Genomic DNA, 24,076 nt, shown 5'->3' with positions numbered 1-24,076 from the left:
TATTGGTTTACTTGAATTTTAAATAACTTTAAAATTATCATACATTATTTATTACAACTACTACTTAAATGATTAATTTAATCGCAAAGATGAATCAGAATTTTAATCTGGGAATGACTTTTTTTCCTATGTCATTACTGTCTTTGACTTTCGCTACTGATTATTAAGTGATGATAATTGTGAAAATAAAAAAAAATAGAATTTGCAACTGATTAAAATGATCAACACGATCTTTATAAGATTAGTGAAAGGAATACATTGTTTCGTACCTTTTAATTAAACATTGAGTTGTCGTAATTAGGTCAATCTTTCCTAGATTTTTTTAGTAACTTTTTATGCATACCTAGCATACCAAGACAAAACGAAAAGATAATAAACTCTAAACTCTTCGAGAACGTATAACTTTTTCTTAATAATAATTAGTAGATTTAAAAAATCGAAATACCCACTTTTTTTTATTTCTGTCCATTCAAATTTTATCAAGATCGATACAGCAGTTTTTATGGTTGTAAATTGCATTGTCATAGGGTTTCAAACTACCCTGAAAAATTCTCCTGAAAGCTTATCAGGAAGTGCCTCAAAATTGAGTTACAAAAATCCAACTGGAACGACAACCAAAAAAAAACAGAACGTGGGAAAAGTAACTTTCATGCTTGTGAACTTTTTCCATACAAATACACACATACAAATACTTTATAAACTTGGACGTGGCAACAAACATATAACACCCTTCTAAGCTAATGCGTGAAGTTTATAAACTCGCTTGTTACACGACATCAAGAATACGTTATCGGGAAGTAAACGAGTGACGTCGTTAATACCAGGAATCGAACAAACTACAGAATTAATGTATCATCATAAAGCACCGTTTTCTGCGTTATGAACTTTATAGTGTTAATTCTATTACCAAATAGCTAAGCCTACGTAGATGTTGATTATCGCGGTTTTAGCTTATTAGCTTATTTTAGCTTGCCATCTATAGAATAAACTTCGCCCAAGTTTATCAAAATCTGTTTATTCGGTTAGAAACATTAAATCGTAACGGAGAAATAATCAGTTGTTTTCAGAATAATAAAATTTAGACATCGCATGCGTTTACGGAAGTTGCATTGTCAGCTGTCAAATTACAACTATGCATAACCACGTGTTCGCTTCTTAACTATTTGACCAGCATACGTGGAACTGACACAACAGAAAATATTTAAAAGTAAAACATGATTAAATATGAATTAAATATAATTATTAAATCCAGGAAAATAAATATCCTATATCCTAGATTTATATATGTAAAATATCTAGATTTACGTAATATTTCCTATTTCTGTATAAACACAGGCAGTCAACAAAAGGACGAACACGATATTATTATTGTTAGGTGAATGTTGGAGACACTCCAAATCGACGAGCTCTAGTTGTTACAACTCTCAAAATAGACCTTTGTAGGTATTTTATCTCAACCTATTTATGAAAACACACAGCTGTTCGGGCCTGTAAATCGAATCGTGATGAAAAACTGGAATATAGTACGCTTCGTATGATCGATGTAAATTATGAGCGGGGTCAACCGAAAATGATACAGCAGACGCTGTTTATCATCATACGTCTCCAGCTTAAACGGTTCGTCAATACAAATATAAATAAGTCGTTGCATTGCTATGCTTTACTTACAATATGATAAACTACCGAAATAAATTCGTTTTTTCGTGCCTCTGGTTCAGCCATTTATTAAAAAAAACGCGAACATTAAATAATGAATCAAAGTAAAAATCAGACTTGGTTACTGTTTTGAAAGATAAATTGCCTTGCACTAACTTATGTTTTCTCTATAAGTGAATTTGTAATTCTTTTGAGAAATAAATATCTTTGATCGTAAAGATAACTGTTTATCATAAAAGATGTCGAACTGCTTTGTTTTGTGCAGTCGCTAATCAATGTTATGTTACAAGATAATATTATGTGATTTAATTCACGAAAATGGTACTTAATGTTTCTGGGTTAAGAGTGGCTGGGATGTAAATTCAAACAAATGTGTAAATTGGTGTGTGTGTAAATTCAAAACTTTAAATAATTAACGTTGCCGTTTCGGATATACCTACTTGTACTATATTTGTCGAAACATTAACATCTAAAATACAAAGAAGATGCAAAACATTAAGAACGTTGACTTGGTTGACTATGTAAAGACTAGTTAAAAAACAAATAAAGGACTGAATTTATAAGAAAACAATATTTTTATGATAACTAATGATTCAATTATTACATTAAATTATAAGATTATTTTTTTTGTACAACAGTTATGAAAATTCAGTACGTTCTGTGACATTTTAAGCACCTACATCGTGTTTGCAAACAATAAAAAACATAAATGTTAATATTTCAAATTGTACCGATTTTGTGAGCTTGTAAGTATATTGCGATCTGTCGATTGTTGATTACAAATAGTGAATACACAAAGATTTCATAACAGAAATAGAAACAAATACAGGAAGAAGAGGCAATTGTAAATGGTCGATGTTAGTCGGTCGACGGCCATAAACAATGCGGATCTAATAATAGAGGGCGCTAGCGCACACTGATGAAAAATAGAACACGAAATGTGGGCCACAGCCGCTCCCGCGCTTTACCGATACGTTAACTACACTAAAATCCCTATTGAATTCGTGAGTCTACTTTTTGTCATTTGAAAATCATTAAAACACGGTCTTATTATAATTCTTTTAATTCAACTATATTAACTATTTCTCTAATTAAATTATCTCAACTTTATCAGAGGTCTTAAGTATGTATGTATAAGTCACATTGATCTGTGTGTAACGTGCTCTGACTGCTCATTCGTATCTGCAATGAACATAATATAATTACGATATAAGTTACGAATACAAGAGCACTTACAGTATTCCCCACGATTTTATTTTTCGTTTCCGGAGCTCTCGATTGTAAGAGATTGAATGTACTTACTGCTTATTTGTGATTTGTGGCGCGTAGTCAGTCGGACATTACGAACGCGCTTGCCACCCCGCCCCTCCCTTTTCCTCCACGTATTTGTTTGGCACGTGTACCGCGAAACGCGATTAGAAGCGCATACGCCAACGATCCTACCTACGTTGACACGCTTTCGAGTGTGTTAGCATCTATAAGCATTTTACACTCGAACGCAGAATTATACGATCTTAAATCAATACGGCTCTTTGTCATGGTGACAATTTGAAGTCGATTTCAACGTCAGATTGGAATGTAACACTTATGTACTCTCTTTAATTTCTTAGTCTGAAAGCAGAGTCTTTAGCACTTAATAGCTCTTTACTGTAAAAGTGACAATGTGTATATAAACTATGTTATCAATTCAAAATCCATCCTAATTGCAACGTTTATGATCCGAACACTTAACCATTAGCGATCGTGCTGGGGTCGCTGGTATTGTAATCGGGCATCATTGTGTAATAGACTTAAAGAAAAAATAATTGAAATACACAACGAACCTTTGCACATTGTCGAAACCAACATAGTGAAGAAGATAACAAATATTTACGTAAGTGTGTAAAAAGTAGAAAATTGTTAGCACAAAGCAAGAATTAAAAATGGGCCAGAGATCCCAGGCAGCCTTAAAATAATCCTTACTCCCTCACGCATCCCTAGGGGCATTATGTGCTCACTGGTTCCATGTGTGACGGGAGCTTACGGAGGGGCATCGGTATGATTTCTTTACAAACTTGATGTACCAGAGAGTGGCGAAGATTAATTGACCCTGAATTCGATTTAAGTGTAATTGAATTCCGGAACCCCATTATAGTAAGTATTAAACGGAATGTGCATTTGGACAAATTTGCAGGGCGGCGTAATTTTGGCTTTTGTTCTTGCTGCATACCAAGAGATAAGAACAAGCTTATTGTTGTTTTGTATTATTTTGAAGTGTTTTTGAAATATTTAAGTAATCCATTTAAGTTTACAAAGGTGTACGATAACTCGTTACTTGACGCCTACGTTTATCAACCAGCCAAAGTGATCTCATTCGATATTAATAGACATTACGAAATCGTAAACGTAAAAACTTATGGAGCTTTTTTCATCGGTGGAGACAAAAAGTAGACATTACGATTCACCTTGTTTCGCGCGCCTCGCCAGGGCAATGACCCGCCACAGCTGTATTGGCGGCGTCTGTATGCGTAAATAGTGTTAAAATACACGCGCTGTTGTTGTATCGAATCATTTTATTGTTTTTTTTTCGTTGTTACGTCAAATATTTTTTCTAAGAAAACTTTTATATTCATCGTTCTCAGATCTCCACAACTGCTGTTTTAACGTAAATCATGTAGAGCACACCGTTCGATTGAATGAATTTAAATATATTTTCACATATGAACTTCTTGATTTAAAATTCAAATCCGACCTAAAGGATTTTACGCGTCTGTTTCTCTTCATAATCATGAATTGAACATGGTGACATCAATACACAATCTAACATTATGTTAAATGTGTAAACTGTTGGACCAAATAAATTTTGTAGTCACATTCTGGATTAAATGACGATGATGATAATGTGGACGAGAGGGTTATAAAGTTTTTTTACGGACCACCTGTGTGTAGGTAATTGAAAAACAACCGAGACATATCGCACGTTTAAACCTATACTGACACTATACAAAAATCCTCATTTGTGAGGAGAGCAAAAAAACAATTTTCTTTAAAGAAATTTGTACACTGAAAAGAAAAGATGAACAATTTCGTTATTCGATGACAAGGATATTAAAGCATGATATTAAATCTCATATTTAAGAGGAAAATAACTAAAAAATTTGAATAGAAAAATATTGTTTTTACCTTATTTGTGTTATAGTGTCAGTTTTACTTTCACATTTTTAATTTTTTATCTCAAAATGTCGTTTTACTCCGACTTTTGAATGGGAATTCAATTTTTAAAGGTTTAATAACTACGAAATTTTAATCTATACTAATTACTTAAAGTACTTTTAATGAAATCTAAAATATTTTCGCGTAAAAAAATTTGACGCTGCAGACTATGCAACAGTTATTGTCATAGGATCAATAAAACAAATGCACGTCTACATAAAATATTTATTAAAAAGAAACGAAATAATTATTAACTGTCTGTTAAATAATTAAAATAAATTTTAATAACATTCTTTTATTTAAGAAACAAAAATAATCTCAAAAGGAAACATCTAAATAATAATTAGGTATCTGTTATTAAACAATCAGTCTAAACTCTCTATGAGGTAACTTCTGTTCTACATTTTAATCAGTCTTTGATTACAGAAGGGGAAGAAAACAATACTTAAGCTTCGCGCTACTGATACTCTTATATCACATAAAATGTCTTACAAAAAATATTTATCATGCTTGCATCTCGCGGCTAATCTTAATTCACATAATCACACTTGCCTCTCTCGGCTAATCTTAATTCACATAATCAGACTTGCATCTCTCGCTTTTACATAATAAAACAGGATGTCTTACTGTAAGTTAATATAAAAAAGAAAAAATAATCACAAAATATTTCGGTAAAACGATTCAGCATAATAGCGTGGTATTAAATTACTGTCAATTAATGATCGTAAGTCATTCTTTTTTCTGGAAGTTAGTTCCAGTTTTGCATTATTCAGTTGTTTCAAAGGAAACCCGACACAGTTAATTGTGCGCCTAGACCGTGTTTGTCTACATTGTTCAATCTCATAAAAATGATCTTCTGTAAATGAAGTCTTATAAAATATTTTTATTGCTCCGTTATCTTCTTTGACAAATTTTATTATTTTAATTTCAGATAGTCTAACTGCATCTCCATCAGTATTTTTATTAAACTTAATGCCACATTGCTGAACAAAATCTTTTAAATTATAAAAATCGGAATATGACATAGCGTTGACATTGTATGAATTACCTCGTTTTCTAGCCGTCTGTATTAAAGTAATGTACTGGTCAGGAACGAAAATTGGAGATGATTTAAGAAATTTTTTAACAGATTTTTCTATTACAGAATGAACGTTATCATTTTCATTTTGAGTGTGGCCCGATATTAAAAATTTATGGGTAATGCTCTTAATTGACAAATTAGCTAAAGCATACATGTACAAGCTAAACATAAATTGATTTTTCTGTTGACCACAACAATTGTCAGAATAAAATATAATTTCCAAATTCGGGTCATCGACTGTTTGACATTTTTCTGTAATAAACTTTAAGACGCATGAGCCAATTTCATTGGCTCCTCTCAAAGCATCTACTTCACTCCAAACATAACAATAACTGTTGTCTTTGTTAAGTTCACAAATCGTAAAGTTACATACATTTAACTTTGATTTGTAGTAAAAACTTGAGGTCTTACCCATAGGAAGCGGTAAAACCGCCTGTAAATCATAACATGCAACCACGTAACTTTTTTGCCCCTTTTGTTTGTCTTCATTTTTCTCAATTCGACTTAGTTCTTTTTCTGTGTGATGTTCTAGATACTTCAACTCGTTAGTTTCTTTTTCTATTTGACTCATATTTTCGTAAGATGTACAAAACTCGCACATGTCTTTTTTGGAATAAAAAAGCTGATATTGTAATCTTTGTGAAATATCTTACGATAAGTGTGTATTTCGCCAGCTGGCTTTCCTTCTTCTTCACAGAGTTTTCTATAATCTCTATACAAATCAGATAAACTTTTACCTCCGTCGATGTACTCTCTACTAGTCTGTTTTCTTAAGTAGTGGCTTTCTATACGAGGAATGGAGTCAATATGACTTTTTATACCCTGTATCACTTCATCAACAACTTTTACTTGATTTCCGTGTTTGCCTCTTTTGTCAGATTCTACCATTCCGCTATCACACAACTTCTCTAAGACAGTTCTGATAGGTCTATCATTAATCCCCAGAGTGTTTTTGAAGAATATTTTGCACACCCGTATTTGTTTACCATTTACTGTTAGGTGGAAACCATGCTTTGGTTTACGATTGCTATTTTCTTTTTTGTAACTATACTTTGGTTTGATAACAGTCAAGTTCTTACTGATAAAATCCCGTTGTCGAGTAACACAACCCATTGCCCAATATAAACCAAAAATAATCGTTCTGTCACCATCATTAATTTTATCGAAACATTTCAAACGACATCGTTCTGAACAAGGCGGTCCCATGCTTCTCTGGGGCACATTTTTTTTTGATTTTGATAAAGAAACGTATTCTTTGCCTGAATTACGTAATTGTTTAGCTATTAGCTTTTTAGAATTTATAATACCCTTCCGTTTTTTCTTTGGTGGTAATATTATTAAATTTTCTTGCTCGTTGTCAGAGCTTTCATCGATAATTCTATCAGGGACAGGGTTATAATCAGAATCATTATCGTCAGGTGAAAAATCACCTGCTCTTGAAGAAAGGGTAGAAGACCTAGAACCGGTGCTTAATGATCTTTGTCTTGGTAATTCAGTTTGATTAGTTACATGTTTTTGTAGATTAGATGTGCTTGGCAAAGATTCAAATACTTTTCTTTGTATTAGTGAATTGGCGATGGGACGGTAAATGTTATCTGAAGATTTTATTGACCCCGAAACATAGGAGCCAATTGTAGAAGCAGCGCTACTTGAAGACGAAGAACTGCTCGAGGAAGATGAACTCTGAGAAGATGAGCAGCTTACCCTGCGAGATTTCTGCGAGGTCGATGGTTCTGCGCTATTTTCTGCCTGAAGATCCAGAGCGAGTTTCAACAATTTGTCTCTTCGATGCATTTTAAAAAAAACCTAAAATAATAGAAACACTACATCACTATCAAAAAAAAAAGATTACGTTTGCAAATTGATTTATTAAAAAAAAATACCTATTATTATCATAAAAGGGTTATTATAATCATAAAGGTCGTAAGTTTATGTTATCACTATGATCGCAAAAGTGACACTTTTGTAATTAATTAGGGTTCATTTATTCTTTGGCAAAATCAATTAAACGCAAAAATGACATTATTCGTAAAATGACGGTCCTTCTTTAAAAACAACTCGATTAAAATTTACCATTTTATAGCTAAATTGACACTAAACAAAAAGTGTCACTTTAGTATCAAACCACTAACTTAAATACAAAGTCACCGTAATGCAAAATGTGAACCAAACAAAAAATGTCACTTTGGAGTAAGAAAAAAATAACTACTTACCAATGATGGCACCGAAAAACTGACTTAATGACCAAAGTGTCGGTTTGTCGCTCAACAACGGTCTATTCTGGTACGGGCGACACGTGTTTTCGTGTTAAGCGTCAGTCTAGCACTGCGCGGGGTGGGGAATTTTGTTTAGTGGCAAAAGAGACTACTGCCATCTAGCAGTAGTTTTTGGCATTTTTAAGAAAGTGTCAATGCGGCTCTTTTTAGTTAGAAATTGATCAACTGATGGCGTTATTATCTCGATATTACGAAATTTTGGATAGTGACAGTTTTGGAATAAGTGTGCGATATGTAGGACGACGAGACTACGTACGAGAGACGTACGTAGTTAGCCATTAGTAATCCAACCAATTCTTTTTAACATATTTACAGGACACCATTATATTTTATCTAGCGATGGATAATTACATTAAGCCGCTCCGTAGTTTCCACATTAGGTTAGAAATGGTTATTATCTGGCCTAAATTTACCCTCGAAGATAAATATAATTTCGTCAATTATACTTCCTAAGACGACTTAGAAGTTCTAATGCCTTTACAGTTTAATTTAAAGATGATTATTTTATAGACGGTTAAAGAACGGTCATTGCTCTGCTTTTACATAATTGTAAATACAAAACAAAACGAGTCGGTTCGAAATCAGAGCATGCTTATAATGCTTACGTGTATTTTTATTCAACTAAAACGATTTGAAAGTCAATTCGCATGATGTGCTAAATCGTTTGTCAACGGATGTTGAATTTAGGTCAATGTCCAGTTGGTGCATTAGTTGCCTACCTATCTTTATAATATACGTAAACAATAACTCGTTGCTATGTAAAATGAATAAAACATAAAAGTTAATAAAAGGGACTTTACTTGCCGAATAAATGAAGATATTACCTACATTCGTAATACATTTACTACAAGTAATTGTAATTTAAATTGCCTTTTAATTTGCCCTTCCCGCAAAAAATCTGTCATCTTTAAAACCATTTCAATATGACGTGTCAGAGTACAGTTAAGAAATGTTTGTACATCAAAAACTAGCGTTAATTTTACCCGCTGTGCAAATACTTAACAATAAATACTGAATAGTGCTCTCGTAATTTTTGATTCTTATCTCTTTCATTACATAGGTTTTAAATGAGGATTTTTTTATTCCAGGTCTTGCTGAAAACGAAACCGGAGTCATGAACACGTCTGGGGGTCGCCATTCACATCAAGCAGGATAGCTGTTATATAGCGTAAGAGAACAATTTAATTTTGCAGCAAAGAATAAGGTCTTCTCTTTATAAAGAAAGATTGAAGGACAATTTAAGACAGTCCCTTACATAGTTTGGTCCATCTTTCTTGTACCACGCAAGTACATAACTATATGAAGCTTATACTCGATTTTACCGATTGCGTCAAACCTATATAGCAAATATACCTATGTATTGCAAGTAAGTATGTATCGTACTCATTACGTTGTGACGGAATAGGCGTTGGACTATTGTCAAAACTATTGTAACAGAAACATTTATTGCAATCGTTTAGCGTAGCTGTTTGTAGACCTAAGGGAATGTGAGCTATGTAAGCAGAAATTTATAAATTTACCAGTATTTCATAAATCTAATAATAGTCTTAGTCTTAATAAACTGTTTAAGTCGTATAGAAGACTAAATGCTTTAAAACAAAGCGCAGCGCCCTAGGTATACGAATTAGGAGTTACCACTTGGTTTGTATAAAAATAAAAACAAGTTATGTAAAATAAATTCCGGTATATTTCTATTACATAGCTTAGTCGATTTTCTAGTGGGGCATTCACTATAACGGAATCCGCATAAGTGCACCACGCATAATTGCATCTTGTAACGCGCCAGTGCACACATGCAATTACTTTACTTAAAACAAAGCATATTAAGCTACAATTATACGTTCAAGCAACTTGAACTTAACAGTTTAGGAATTATCCGTTAAAACAAATATTCAAATAAGGTTGAAATACCTAAAAACTCAATAGTGTTTTCAATTGATGCTTGTAGCAATTTCACTAATTAAGGTCATTATTATAGGTATAGACTATAGAGGCAAGATAAAAAAATTAAAGAACAGTGGATGCTGGAAGAACTGCTGTGCCACAGAGGTTAGAAAAACAAACAGAGGATAAGAATTTACGAACAATGTTCAGATTTAGGAGAGCAATTAAAGTGCGAAACCGGCAAGACGCAGTAAGGAACCAATAAGATTAAAAAGTGAAAACAATTTTATCTCTGATTATTTCCTTTCAGTCTGCTATCACATCGCGTCATTTATAAAACGTAGAAAGATACGTACGTAGATACGCTCTATAGGTAAATATGAGACGCGAGTTCATTAACCTCGTATCTTATAGACGTCGGGTAGGTGACATTGACCTTACACGAAATAATATGAAGCTACAGGGATCGATTAGCATTTCTTTAACTTTATGGATAATTCTAGCCGTAATTGAAGTTGGGTGGTAGGTACATGGCAATCAGATTTATTAAGGCGTAAAAATTGGCCCTGATGGTATTGATAACATAAGTTTGTTAAATCTATCTTCTTCTTCTTCTAATATATAAAATTCCCGTGTCACGATGTTAGTTACCGTTTTCCTCCGAAACGGCTAAACCGATTTTTACCAGATTTTATATGCGTATTCAGTAGGTTTGAGAATCGACCAAATCTATTTGTCATACCCCTAAGTATTAAGGGTTGCTCACACAACAAAAATATTTTATTTTTTGGACCAATTTTTCTGTTTTAATTTTTTGTTAATAATGTGATGTGATGTTTCCATAATGAAAATACATACAACTAGAAAAAAAAATCGGCAAAACAACGTTTGCTGGGTCAGCTTGTATTTATATATTATATACATATACGTATGATTATGAATACCTTTTTCCCTTGGTAATGGCATCACGCGTAAAAATAATTCTTTTTTGTTGTATTTTTTACTATCAAAAGGAGGTTCTTACAAAAGAAAAAAAAATGAAATATGGAAAATAAGAAAATTCAAGAATACTTAACCACTATATTAAGAAATCCTGACTTCTGTTACGATAGTGATTTCTTGCGTTCATCTCCGCCCCCAGTAACTACTGCAGGTATAGCTAAGTGGTCGAGGTCACCACGCCAAAAACCCACAGTGGGCATATCGCGGGTTCTATCTTCGCGTAGAACAAACATTTGTGTGGATCAGGAATTCTCGTCCTGAGTCTGGGTGTTTTTGTGTGCATGTAAATTGACGGCATCGGTCACCTTCTCATAGCTGTATCGTATCAGTCTTACTGTATGTTTAACTTCAGTCAGATAAAAGATTATACTTTAGTAGTCGAAACAAAAAGAAAGCGCATGTTGGCATCTAAAGTGTCACTATAATAAACTTAACAAATTCAATGAAATTATCGTCTACGAACCTTCAACGCATACCTTTAAAAAAGGGCTCTTCTCTAAACGATCGTACGTTCTTTGCTTAGAGACCTGCTTGCCTTGCGCGAAGCTTTAGATATATATTAGCTGTATTCAACATACAGAAACTAGCTTATTTATACGTAAATAAAGGTGACTTAATATTTTAACAACTATATTGGCGTCTTTTATTTTTTAGCGTGCCGTAAGTAATTAAATTTTCTTGCAAAGGAAGATCAGCTTTGATGAGACTTTTATTAGATAGTATTTGTGATAATACATCAAATATCAAATATTTGCTGGATACTAAATATCATAAGGGACAACGATTATATTTCGTATTTTTTTAATATGTAGACGAATTTACATTTTTTATCTGCAGCCTCTCTAATTCCTAGTGTAATTACACCATAACCAGTTATATGATAAGCTTTGAGTAATCTTTTAAATATAAAAGGATACTAAGTAGGTAACTCGTTTAGCTAGAATCATGGCCTCAAAAGAGAATTGATAATTATTTAATGAGGTTTTTGACATTCAGTCGAATGACGGTCAGTTAACGTTGAGCAAAATCCTGCGGAAGTTGTTACAGTGTGTATAACATATTGTGGATCTATATAATCGTGCATATGTCTGTGTGCGGGGGCGAAGTAGGCTCAAGGGCAGCCGGCGGGAAACGACCCAACCACGCACCTGAGATACATACGATGAGCCTTACGCCTTCAATAATGATCGTCACTTATTAGCTTTGTAATAAAATTCGTATGGATACGTATAGTAGTGGCAAACTTTAGATTCGCTGTAATAATAAGATATGTCATCAATGTGTTCACAAAAATGCCTCAACAAACTACTCAACTGATGCCGATTGTGATTTTTTCCTTTACGTTGTTTCAGGAGAGGTCTAGAGGAGACGGAGTATGGACGAGTCTTTCAGCAATGTACTACTGGAAGGGACGCGTCAGTACTTCATGGGACTGCCTAAACAAGCACAGGCTGACGGCTCTGGACAGCCCTTATGGCCTACAGGTGCTACACTACCTGAAGAAGGAGCTCCAGCGCAATCCGGCGCTCCGGCTCCCTCCTCGCGTCCACCATCTGCTGCGGCCGCCCCACCTTCCGTCCCTAGCTCAACGCCAGTCACCGCTCCACCAAGGCCACCCTCAGAACCAATAGAACCCGAGCCACATATAATCCACAAAGCCACTGTGATGCGCGAAGCTGCTGAAAAACGACGCGAGCAGCCCGAGATCGAGGATGATGAAGAAGCCGTGGGGACGCTATCTCCGCCTTCGCATATAATCCGCAAACCTCCGCGAGCACTTCCTTCACCTGCACCTGCGCCTGCTGCTCCGTGCCCATCCCCGGCTCGTCCACCATCTGCTGCACCTTTACAACCTTTAGTTGCTCAAGAATTAGAGCCCCCATCACAGTACCGGCCGCCTGTGCACCGTGTGCAAACTCCAACAGCAAGACAACCTGATCATTACGCGTCAGGTAGACCACCAGATCCATATCCATCTTCACGTCCACCAGACGCTTATGGGCGCTACCATTACGATTCAAATTTGTCAGATGGAAATCGACACTCCCACGCACCGATAGCTTCGCCTCAGCCTTCGACACATTCGCGACAGAGTCCACAAACATATGCAAGGTTATCGGGGTCGATGCCGCAACACAGCGCATCGAGGTTGCGCGATGTAGCGGCGCAAAGTCCACCTACACAACGATATCAAATGCAGCCTGCGCAACCGCCGCCTCCACCTAACGATCGCGTACCACCAATACATCATCCGCAACCTGTGCCTCCAGCACAAAGACATTCTACTGAAAACCGATCAGCACAAATACAATATTCGTCTCTTCAGCAACGCCGTGAAACATCACCTTATGCGCGGTCCTCTCATTACGATAGGCATCCAGTAGTTCCTCAACGAAAATATGATCATCAGCAAGCGTATCCAAGTTACCGGCCTTCATCTGTCACGCAGCCTGTTCAAAGTCATCGCGTCGATACGCATCAAGTTCAGTATAAACACGCATCAATAGAAGCTATGAGCGCACATTATTCATCACGATCACAAGAGCGTTCACCAGTGCCAATTCCACCGCATCCACACGATGCAGCACGTTTAGCACTACGTACTGATTACTCAACGATGAACAGGCCTGTGGACACCAGAAATAGCTACCACTATCCTACTTCTTCTCCATCAACATCTAGATATGGACCTAGTGCACCTATTCCAGTTCAAAACTCTTCACAGCCTAGAACAATTTACCGTCCAGCAGCTGCACCTAAAACCAGTTACGACTATACTCCATCAACACCCGTCCAAACATCACCTGCGCGATCAACATTAAAACCCGGGTATCCAAATCAAGCGCGCATGACGGTATCCGTAACGTCATTGGTAAATCAAATGAATCAAACTAAACAAAAGCAAGAAATACCATCGGCTGCAACGCAGATAAATGCAACTAAACAAAAACGCGAGTCGCCGTTAGATTTATCAGTAAAAACAGTTAAAAACTCTGCCGACTCATCGACAACTCAAGATGAAGCAATAGATTCAGCAGCGGAAAGTAAAGTAATGACTCTGGCGCATCGTCCCTCTTCTAGCAGTCGTCATGCGCATTTGCCTACCACAAGCTACGTAGCATCTCATAAAGTTGATTTTGCACCAAATTTTACGCAGTACGGAGATAGAAATACTACGCACGGATACGGTACGATTGCACAATCGCAACCTGGACAAAATTCAATGCGATATAATGGTGGGTATGAAAATCGTCGAGCAGTGGCAGAAGCTTATCCAATTGAATCTCCTCATCATTATCAAGAGCGTAGTGTTCCAGTAAGAGCTGACTATGTTCCTAAAATTGATTTAACGAGGTCTGTTACTGATCAACGTATCCCTGAAAATAGAGTTCGGGATGACCGGCATTTTATCATAGAAGAAAGAAAACGGCCTGCAGGTCCAATTGTTAGTAACATTCCGGAGAAGATAGTCCGTTATGAAACGTGGACAGCTGACAGCCGGATAGATCATCTAAATCAATCCGCTCGAGAACAGCGAGAACTCATGAAACAACCGGTATATAGCTATAGCAGATATAAGCAATTAGAGGCTTATCAAAATGAACAAAAACGACCGGCAATATCGGGCGTCTACCGTGAACATCACAGTCACGCAAGTCATAGGTACCCCGGTAACTTATATCATCCCGAATTAATGGTTCGTGAAACTAGTGAATACCACGCTCACTATCATACTGACAGAAATTCATCTGCTAATAGTCGTCATCACGTTATTCAGAAGATTCCGAACCATAGAGACATGAATCCGCATCATTTTGATACCTCCAGTGGAATTCCGGCTGACAAAAGGGTATTAAGCATTCTTCGAAACAGTTTAGAAACTAAACAAACTGGTTTCGTTGAACCACCTAGGCAAGCCAAGCAGATACCAGATCTCATCGTTATAGATGACGCAGAAGACTCAGTGATAGATATAACTGACCTCACAAAAGATAGTGAAATAGATACAGTATCGAAAGTCGTTCTGAAACCCCAGAACCACATTACCCCTAATTTAAATCAGCATATACAAATGCCTAGAGCTGTAGATTCCATTTCACGCGATTCAGACTATAACAGTCCAGAACCCAAACCTAAATCCCCAGAAAATGATGTTGCTTCTCGAATTAGAACCAAAGCGGAATTAAAAGTAATGCCACCTTCACAAGATGCGATAAACAAAGTTGAAACCAAACAAACAACACCTGACAGTGAAAAACTTAAATTACTTCCAAGAAAAACACATCTTTTTAACCAAATCAGGGAAGATAACTTAAGGTTAGAATCTGTTATAAAAAACGAAGAGCAGGCAGAAACAATTATGCCGGAAGTCAAAACTGAACCCATGAATATTGAAGAAATAGAAAAGGATGCTGAAATATTTATTAAAACGGAAAATATTTTAGAAAATTTGGAGCCTCCTGTTCCAGAACACAGTAATGAAGCTCCAGCAGAAGACTTAGACTGGGCTAATGCTTGCGATAGCTTTATGGAACAGTTAAAAACTGGATGTCATAAAAAGAAAAACTACAAAAAGCGAATCGATAACCCAGACAGTGAAAATGATAATAAAGGGGAACAGTCTCATAGTATTGACTCTCTTGAATCTGAACAAAGTAGTCAAAAACCCATAACTGAAATAACGACACCAATTAACATAAAACAAGAGCCAATAGATGAAGATGAAGTTCACCATGAAATAGATGTTATAGAAGCGGATGTATTAGAATCTGTTTCCGGAGATAAACAGAATAAAATGGAAAAATGTAAGAAAGATAAAGAAAAAGACAACGATAAGCCGATGAAAGTTAAGAAGTCTAAGGTGAAAACTGAAGGCAATGACACATCACTACAAAATAAAAAAGAAACAAAGGAAAAGACGGCTATCAAAACTGTCATCAAAGAAGAAACGGAATCAACAGATGATGATGAGCCTCTTATTAAGAGTAAAATTTTAAAAGAAAAAGAACAAAGTGAACGCCTTAAGTACCAATTGTTAAAGGACTTGTCTGAAAAATCTGCGTATGTCAAACTCGAGTGCTGTGATGTAGATGTTAATAAGAATACTAGAAAATCAATTGATTCAAGTTATCTACAAAAAGACAAAGAAGAGAAAGTAGGAAGGTTAAAATTAACCAGACAAGTATCCAGATCTAAAGGAAAATTGTCAACAGAAAAACAAGATGTGCATTCAAGTTCTGACAGTGATGATGACGATATCAGTGTAGCTAGAAGGCTAAGAACGCGTAAGAACACTAAAAGCGAGGAATCTAAAGCTACACATACGCCAAAAACCCCTGTTAAATCTTCACCTTTAAAAAAAATTGACAACAGCAGCGCCAGTAGTAGTTCGACACCAGTCCGAAAACCTACTTTTGGGGATAACTCATATTTCCATCCTGGATGGGAAGAAGAACTATACAAGTATAAACGTTCTCTTCGAATGCCTACAAGACTTATCGCCATACCTAGGGGCCGTTCTGGAGGTCCTTTTGGTAGGGCTTCAGGAGCTATATTTACACGCGGATCTACATCACTTCCTGATTTAGATCCTGCCCCACTATCCCCAGCGCCTTCATCGGTACCATCAGCTGCTACAGATGATTTGTACGCGCGACGTCCGGATAAGCTTACGCTGGACAGTGATTTAGATTCAAACTCAAGCTATTCAGCACCAAACAAGTTACATTACGACTCTGAGGCATCAACATCCACGGTTCTATCTTCAAAAATAAAAAAGAAAAGTAGTTCAATAGTTGATGTTCTTATTCAAAAATGTGGCAGAAAAGAAGATAAGAAAGAAAAGAAGAGCAAAGACAAGGATGACAAAACGCCTAAAATCATATCTAAAAAGTCTACAAGCGATTTACTTCCTACGCCCAGCTTGGGTTTAGTTAAAAATGGTAATAAAGGTAGTTATAATGTAAAAAAAGAAAAGTTAATGGAAGACATATTTTACTTAGGTGCTTTTAGGAAAGAGACTGTTACAGCGTTCAGAAATTCGTTTATTAAAGATACAGATGGTCTTATAGGTGCTACTGAAGAATTTGCACCAGTAGTTTTAAAATCAAGGACAAGAACCGAAAGTCGCGTCTTAAAACAGCGAGCTACAATCAAAGAAGTATTTGGAGATGAGCGACCAGCCTCAGCACCGCCAACCTCGTGTCGAGATGATGACCTTTCAGAAACAAAAGAGACAAATGTTGTAGAAATAAAAAAAGAACCTGAACCAAAGCCCAAGTTCAAACCCAGAAAAATAGTACAGGATAAACTAAAAAGGAGATCTAGTTCCATAAGGGATGGCCTCAGAAGTACTAAGTCATTAAAAAGGAACGATGCCAAAGGACGACTTATGCGTTTAAAAAAAAGAAACAGTATAATGAAATCCCTAAATAATAAGAGAATGAAAGAAATGTCTGCAAAAAAGCATAAAAATGAAAACACGTCTCAAGAAGAAAAAGATAAAACTAAAGTTGTAAGTAGTTCCTCAGGTCCATCTGAAGGGAATACCAAAAGACGATTAAAACGTCTTTTTGGAAGAAGAAAATTTAGTTCTGGATTTGATTATATACGAAAAAAGAAAAAAATCATTCGGAGAGAAGAACCAACAACCAAAATTCGTAGGCCTGCTCCTAAACCAAGTCCCGAATCAGTCCATGACATCCACAAAGAAATCAAAGGGTGGTTTATTAACAAAAGTATTGGAGAAACTCATCTTCACCGTGCTGCTAGGTTAGGATACACAGTAAGTATAACATATATTAGTATATTTGTGTTACATCTGGATTTGATAAACAAGAATACACTGGTAAAAAACAAATATTATAACATACCTTTTATTTCAGGATTGTGTTGCTTACTGTTTAGAGAAGATGGAATCTGACCCTTCAGCAAAAGATAATGCCGGTTTTACTCCATTACATGTGGCATCGGCTAAGGGTCATGTCAGAATAGCTCGTCTGCTTCTACAGTACGGTGCTAACGTGTCAGCGGCTGCTCAAGGAGGAATAAGGTAAGTTTTATCATTTTTACCTGTTATCCATTGATTTGAATTTTTAATTCAGAAAATATTTTCTCTTTACAGACCTCTACATGAAGCCTGTGAGAACAGCCACGTAGAAATTATACGTTTACTTCTTGCCTACGGTGCAGATCCATTGCTCGGTACTTACGCCGGACAAACACCAGAAGAACTTACAGAGGGTCCTGCTGCAACGCTCTTGAGATTGCACATAGCAGACGTTCAGGGTAACGCTATTGAACCCTGGCGATTTCCACCCCTCACCGAAATCATAGGTATATAAGAGTGATTAAATAAATTATGCCGTTTATTTAATAAAAAATGCTTCCTACTGTGTAAAATTGGTATGATAATAGCAACAACATAGCGGCATTAAGTCCGCCTTATGTACCACATTTGTATTTGATAGTAAAATAAATAAATATATAATAATAGTAAAAATAAATATTCATATTTCAGATCGCGAAGAAATCGGTTGTGATCCATTGTCGTCACCGCCACCAGCCTCCCCTCCTCCACCACCGGATTCGATGATAGAGATCCAGTGTACTGAAGCGCCTTTGCCACCTTTTTACAGTCTCAGAACTGCTACTGGTCAACCAGCTGACGGTTTATGGTGCCTACTCCAGGATATAACCAACCTTCTACAGGTTAATACTTTAGCCATACGTTCTAAACAACGACCGGATGAAACAAAATTTTAACTATCTATTACTTATTTCAGATTAAATCAAAAGAGAGTCTTCTAAAGCAAATTCACTGTGGATCGGGATCACCAAAAGAATTATTGCGAGAGATACGTACTCAAGAATTCCTGGAACGGGCGCAATGCCACCAGCTGCTCTGCGCTGGAGAAAAGGTGAACGTGCGTGCATCTAAAGTGGCGCTAGTCCGAGTCACCGACAAACTACGACAACTGCTCAAGATTGAGACCATACTTGTTAGCTGACACTAGGATATGCTGTAAGGCCATTGGTTGAACAAATAACGAATGCTCATTAATATTACATAGCCAAGGCCTACATAAATTCAATATGGAAGTATCACATTTTCCTATTAGTCTTTATTGCATTGTAGAAATCGTACATTTTCAAATAGATTTTAATGTGATATTATTAATGTAATTGTTGTTTTACAGTAATATTTATTGGTGTTCGCAATTATACCAGAATAGAAAAAGCACTTGACACTATATAGTCAGACATTTCTGATATTATTTAACTACTTGTGACAAGGCGATGTTAAGACATGTTATGGGGTTTGTAATACGGTTACTACAATAGTGATCGATTTTAGAAAAAAGTAAATAATACTGAGTATGCATGTTTGACTGGAGACGGCTCAATAACGAGATCTTAATACCAAGCTTGACTGATTATGGTAATGTAACAGGTATCTCATAATGAAGAACAATATTATAAAAATCGTTTCATGAGACTGTGTATTAATAAGGCAGCCATTTCATAATAATCAATTTATTTTCTATCATTCTTAAGTGTCTGGCTTGTAAGATGTTGTGTATACCTACTGAACAACTTGTGTAAATATTGTAAATAGTTTTATAGATATTATGCGTATAGATGTTGCTTTAAATGTTCGATATTCTCATGGGTGCTATTTAATGTTGGTGTACGGTGTATTGGGTAGATAGGTGAATAAGTAATGAACGCTGCGGCGAGATGATTAGTATAATTATTTTATAAATAAGAAATTAACGACATGTAGTTACCACACTGTTAATTGTAAGGCGTTAGCATAATCTTATACTGTGTGTGCAATAGTATACGTGGTTATTCATGAACATTGTAGTTTTATGTATTTGGAGTGAAGATATCAAGTCACAGGGTTGGATGGCCTTAATCACACGACTGTTGTACTTAATCATCAAACATGAACAAGTGCAATGAGAATCGTATGCAACTAGACTATTGAATGTTATCTCGAGCTCTTGGACAAGTTCTTATATATCTGGGGGTAGCAGTCACATTTTCTTTATCACATCACCTATGAACTGTTATAATCATGTAACATTTTGAGATTATGCTAGTAACTTCTTTATCAATTTTTAATTTGGCATTTTTTGTTCTTGTTATGTTTGCTAATATTGTCACTCCAAGATATTTTTATTAATATTGTACAATATTTTACCTTAATTCTAAAATGAGTTATGTTGTTATATTTATACAGTCCTATAAAATTAGGAGAATTTATTAAATCATATTACGCATATCGGAAAAATAAAAGTAACACTGTAAATAAGATGAAAGTGTAAACAAATTATTTTTTAACTTATTTTGAAGTGGCATATAACTGTTTTAAATCATGCCGACGATATCTAATTTATTAAATACATGGTATATATAATGATAATATTGGTCAGTTTTTGGTCAGGATACATTATATTTCTATACAATATTTTGGGACTCTGTATGAATGTAGCAGTATCATAAATGCAGTAGTCAAGGCCATGTTCCGCCCTACCTATCTATTTATTTCTTTGTGAGAGCAAGAAACGAAGAAGTACATTATTGATCTGTGATGAAATATTATTAGGAGAATTATCTATCTTGAGTGCGGAAAAATGGAATGAAAATAATTAATAATAATAATTTTTGGTGTAAATGTAACCATTGATTTACAGAATTGTGTACTTTTCTGAATGGTATCAAAATCGTATAATGTTTTTCTGTATTAGCTATACTCTACAGTATAAGTATTACTATAAATATTGACTCTTATTTCTTGTTGATAACATGGAAAATAAAATGTGAACAATAGTGAAGTCTTGCTTTATTAATTGTCCCAGCACCAAATGAGTACTAATCAAAAAATATGAATATACTGTTAAACATTCCAAACTTAAGCTTTACATTTAGATATTTAATAATAATGAATTAAGCTTTGGAATCTCTGTGACACTCTCATAAATTAATTGTCTAAAGTGAAATAACATCATAAAATTCTATCCATCACCATAGTACCATCTATGTCAGGAGTGCCAGCAAACTATGTCTATCATGGAAGATATAATCACAACTGAGATTATTTTGTTTACACAATTGCACGCTAACTAAAGTTTTCTGTTTAACCCACCCATCATTCCTGATATCCCTATTTAGGTAAGTGCAGTGGCTATGCGTTACTCCATAAAGAAGACTAATTTTACAGGCCACAGACAGGGCTACAGTAAAAAACAGAATGAAGAAAAGGTTAAAAACTTGTATCAACATTTACAATGAAAAATAATAATAATAAAAAGGTCAATTAGTAATTAAAGTGGATGTATAAAATACATTAAGAGCCCAAGTGTGGAGAAGTGTGAAAACAACAAAAACCATTTTGGCAAAAGAGAAAGTTGTGATGGAAGACTAAAACAACAGCAATGGATTATATTTGATCAGACTTTAAAATGTTGAGAATTATTGAGAAATGCTTCATTTCCAGCGGCACTATTGAGGATGGTTTTTTTTTAAATATTGTATGCCATACCCTCAATGGCATAAACAACATGGAAAAGTGAGTTAGGGCTGAATTTTTACACTAATCATAGAAGAATGTTAGAATGCACAAAAAACCAAGCATTTAAAATAATCAAGTCTGGCAAACTTTTTTATCACAGACTTTAATTATTTAATTATATCTTAGTATGAATGAAAGTCGATGAAAACTTTTCATGGTCGTGCCATATAGATTATTTATGTGATAAACTTAGAATATTATTAGGTAAATTTTATCACTTAAGTTTTAAATTTCCTACTAGTACCCTTAAACTACTTTACTTGTCACTCGTAGATTCAATATTGAGTTACTCTATTGACTGCTATGGCCTGACTTTCAAATCATATATTCAAAAATTAGAAACAATACAAATTAGATTCCTTAAATTATTAGTAGACAAAAAAACAAAAATAAAATGTAAAGATAATTACTACAAGCTGTTTAAAATATGTAAAATTCTCCCTGCTAGTTTAAAGCACAAATACCAAATCCTTACAAATAGTCACGGCAGTTGGGAGAGTTACTCAATATTGAATCATTCCCATAAGACTAGGGCAGCCTGTGCAGGTAAATATGAAGTCCCCAGAGTAAATAATTACTATGGGGACAGAACACTCAGTAAAAGGATACCGTACCTTGTCAACAGCCTGCCCACCAGTATACGCAATAATAATAATAAAAAAGCTTTTTGCAGAACTCTAAAGACTTACCTATTGGCAGGCATGTGAGTAACGACCTTTCGTTGCCTACATGTTTGTCAAAGGATAAAGTCTGAATATATTATATTAAAAATATATATATTGTTATTATCTTAGTTACTATCTAGAATAAGTTTAATTGTAAAATTGTTAGTTAATAAGATTAATTCATTACGCCCACAGACAAACTGTGCAAACAGTTTTGTGGGGTTTATACAAAACAAATAACTATAATGTAAACAGTTTAATAAATAAATAAAAAAAAAAAAAAAAATATGATAAATAGCATTGCATTTTTGATTACCCTGAATAAAGTGCCAAGTGCTAAGACTAGTCTTCCATATGACAATATATTATTTTTTGTTAGTTTTCTGATGTATTTTAATTCATATCATAAAGCTCAGGTGAATAACAAACTAAGCATGCTATGAAAATGGAAAATAAACATAACACCATTTTCATAATTAATGCTCAAACCAAAATTGGACTAAATAGTTTAGGCAAAAATTTGGAGTCAGCATTAAGTAACAAAATTCACATTTTTTTTTTCAGACTTGCATAGTAACTGTCATTCAAGCTCTACTTTTTGATAAACATGCAAATATATTTTTTTTGTATTATGGATAACATATTTATGATTTTAAGTTTACTTAAGATAGAATAAAGTAGATAATGTAAAATTTTTGTCATATTATCTACATTTTAGAATAAGTCAAGAATAAATCTGGATTCGTTTAGTAAGTCTACTTCATTATAATTAATACGTTTAGTATGAGTTGTTTCATGATGAGAAAGTTTTCATACGGAAATATGTTCGTTACCCTACCTGCCCTAAATATAGACACAGTGGTAACAGAGCTAAAAGTCATACCTCGTAAATATCAGCTTACAGCGACCGGCTATGGAACATGTTCTCGGAACGACTTTCTTGTTAAGCGCCGACACGCTCCATTTTAGAAAAAAAAAAAAATTAATGCACTTACATATTTTCACCTTTTAATATTTTTTTCATCAGTTTCTAGTTTCTTAGTCCAAACAAAAGCAACGAATAATTACTAATATTAATACACATAACAGAAAGCAATGAATGCAATATAGCGCCTATTATTTGAATTTGACACAATCAAATTTGAATTAGACTTTTGACATGGATCTAAACAGTGCTGCCATCCTCTTTTTATTGGTCAATTGGTTATAAAATGTTCTGATACTTCAAATTCAAATAAAAAGTACATTCCAGATTATACAATCCCACCAAAAAAAAAATCATGTAAAATGTTGCCGAGACGAGCCCATATGAGTCGCACTGTCAAAAAGTTATCAGATCTCATGTAGAGGCAAGCTTCTAACACTACACGCCTTAACTCTACAAGACCTAATTTCACAAACTCTACACCTTAGTCAAAATCTGTGGCTCAAAATGAGTAATAAGTTTTATATTATGTACTCTATGTGTTAGTATAATGTCTTTATCCAAGAGAGTGAACTTACCTCTCTTGTAACCTGTTAATTAATGCACAAATAATAGTAAATGATGTCGCGACCTTTAATGATCCTGATTTCCAAAAGTCGTAGTACAATAAGTAATCTTTTGTTTTAGAATTTTATCGTTGTAACGTTTCACCGGAATAATTTTACGCTCTTTCAGATTCTGTTTTGTTTAATTGTCTTTGCGTTTTTCTACTTATTGTTTCTGTATCATGTCCAACCCAATCCAATTGTCTATGGT

At 34.8% G+C, this 24,076-nt stretch overlaps 2 protein-coding genes and 1 long non-coding RNA gene across 4 annotated transcripts in view; 1 reads left to right on the top strand and 2 right to left on the bottom strand.

The window, feature by feature from the left end:
- Positions 1–20,928, top strand: part of LOC113500764 — a 51,124-nt gene extending 30,196 nt beyond the window's left edge. For both annotated transcript variants that reach the window (XM_026881651.1, XM_026881652.1), the window contains 6 exons: positions 9,294–9,373; positions 12,444–17,875; positions 17,976–18,142; positions 18,215–18,426; positions 18,611–18,801; positions 18,876–20,928. In XM_026881651.1, the coding sequence (XP_026737452.1) occupies positions 12,467–17,875; positions 17,976–18,142; positions 18,215–18,426; positions 18,611–18,801; positions 18,876–19,100 (6,204 nt within the window). In that variant the 5' untranslated portion in view covers positions 9,294–9,373; positions 12,444–12,466 and the 3' untranslated portion in view covers positions 19,101–20,928. The remainder of the gene's footprint in view (positions 1–9,293; positions 9,374–12,443; positions 17,876–17,975; positions 18,143–18,214; positions 18,427–18,610; positions 18,802–18,875) is intronic.
- Positions 5,786–8,587, bottom strand: LOC113500772. The gene is made up of 2 exons (XM_026881664.1): positions 8,143–8,587; positions 5,786–7,735 (listed from the first exon to the last, which is right to left on the bottom strand). The coding sequence occupies exon 2, from the start codon at positions 7,721–7,723 to the stop codon at positions 6,497–6,499; it is 1,227 nt and encodes a 408-aa protein (XP_026737465.1). The 5' UTR covers positions 7,724–7,735; positions 8,143–8,587; the 3' UTR covers positions 5,786–6,496.
- On the bottom strand, positions 20,584–23,978 carry LOC113500778. The gene is made up of 2 exons (XR_003401234.1): positions 23,219–23,978; positions 20,584–21,163 (listed from the first exon to the last, which is right to left on the bottom strand). It is a non-coding gene; the product is annotated as an uncharacterized LOC113500778 (long non-coding RNA).
- Between the last annotated feature and the right edge of the window lie 98 nt (positions 23,979–24,076).

This window comes from Trichoplusia ni, chromosome 14, assembly GCF_003590095.1.
Source record: "Trichoplusia ni isolate ovarian cell line Hi5 chromosome 14, tn1, whole genome shotgun sequence".
Classification (NCBI taxonomy): domain Eukaryota; kingdom Metazoa; phylum Arthropoda; class Insecta; order Lepidoptera; family Noctuidae; genus Trichoplusia; species Trichoplusia ni.
The sequence above is the reverse complement of the archived record's forward strand: the minus strand, read 5'-3'. Positions and strand labels throughout refer to the sequence as shown.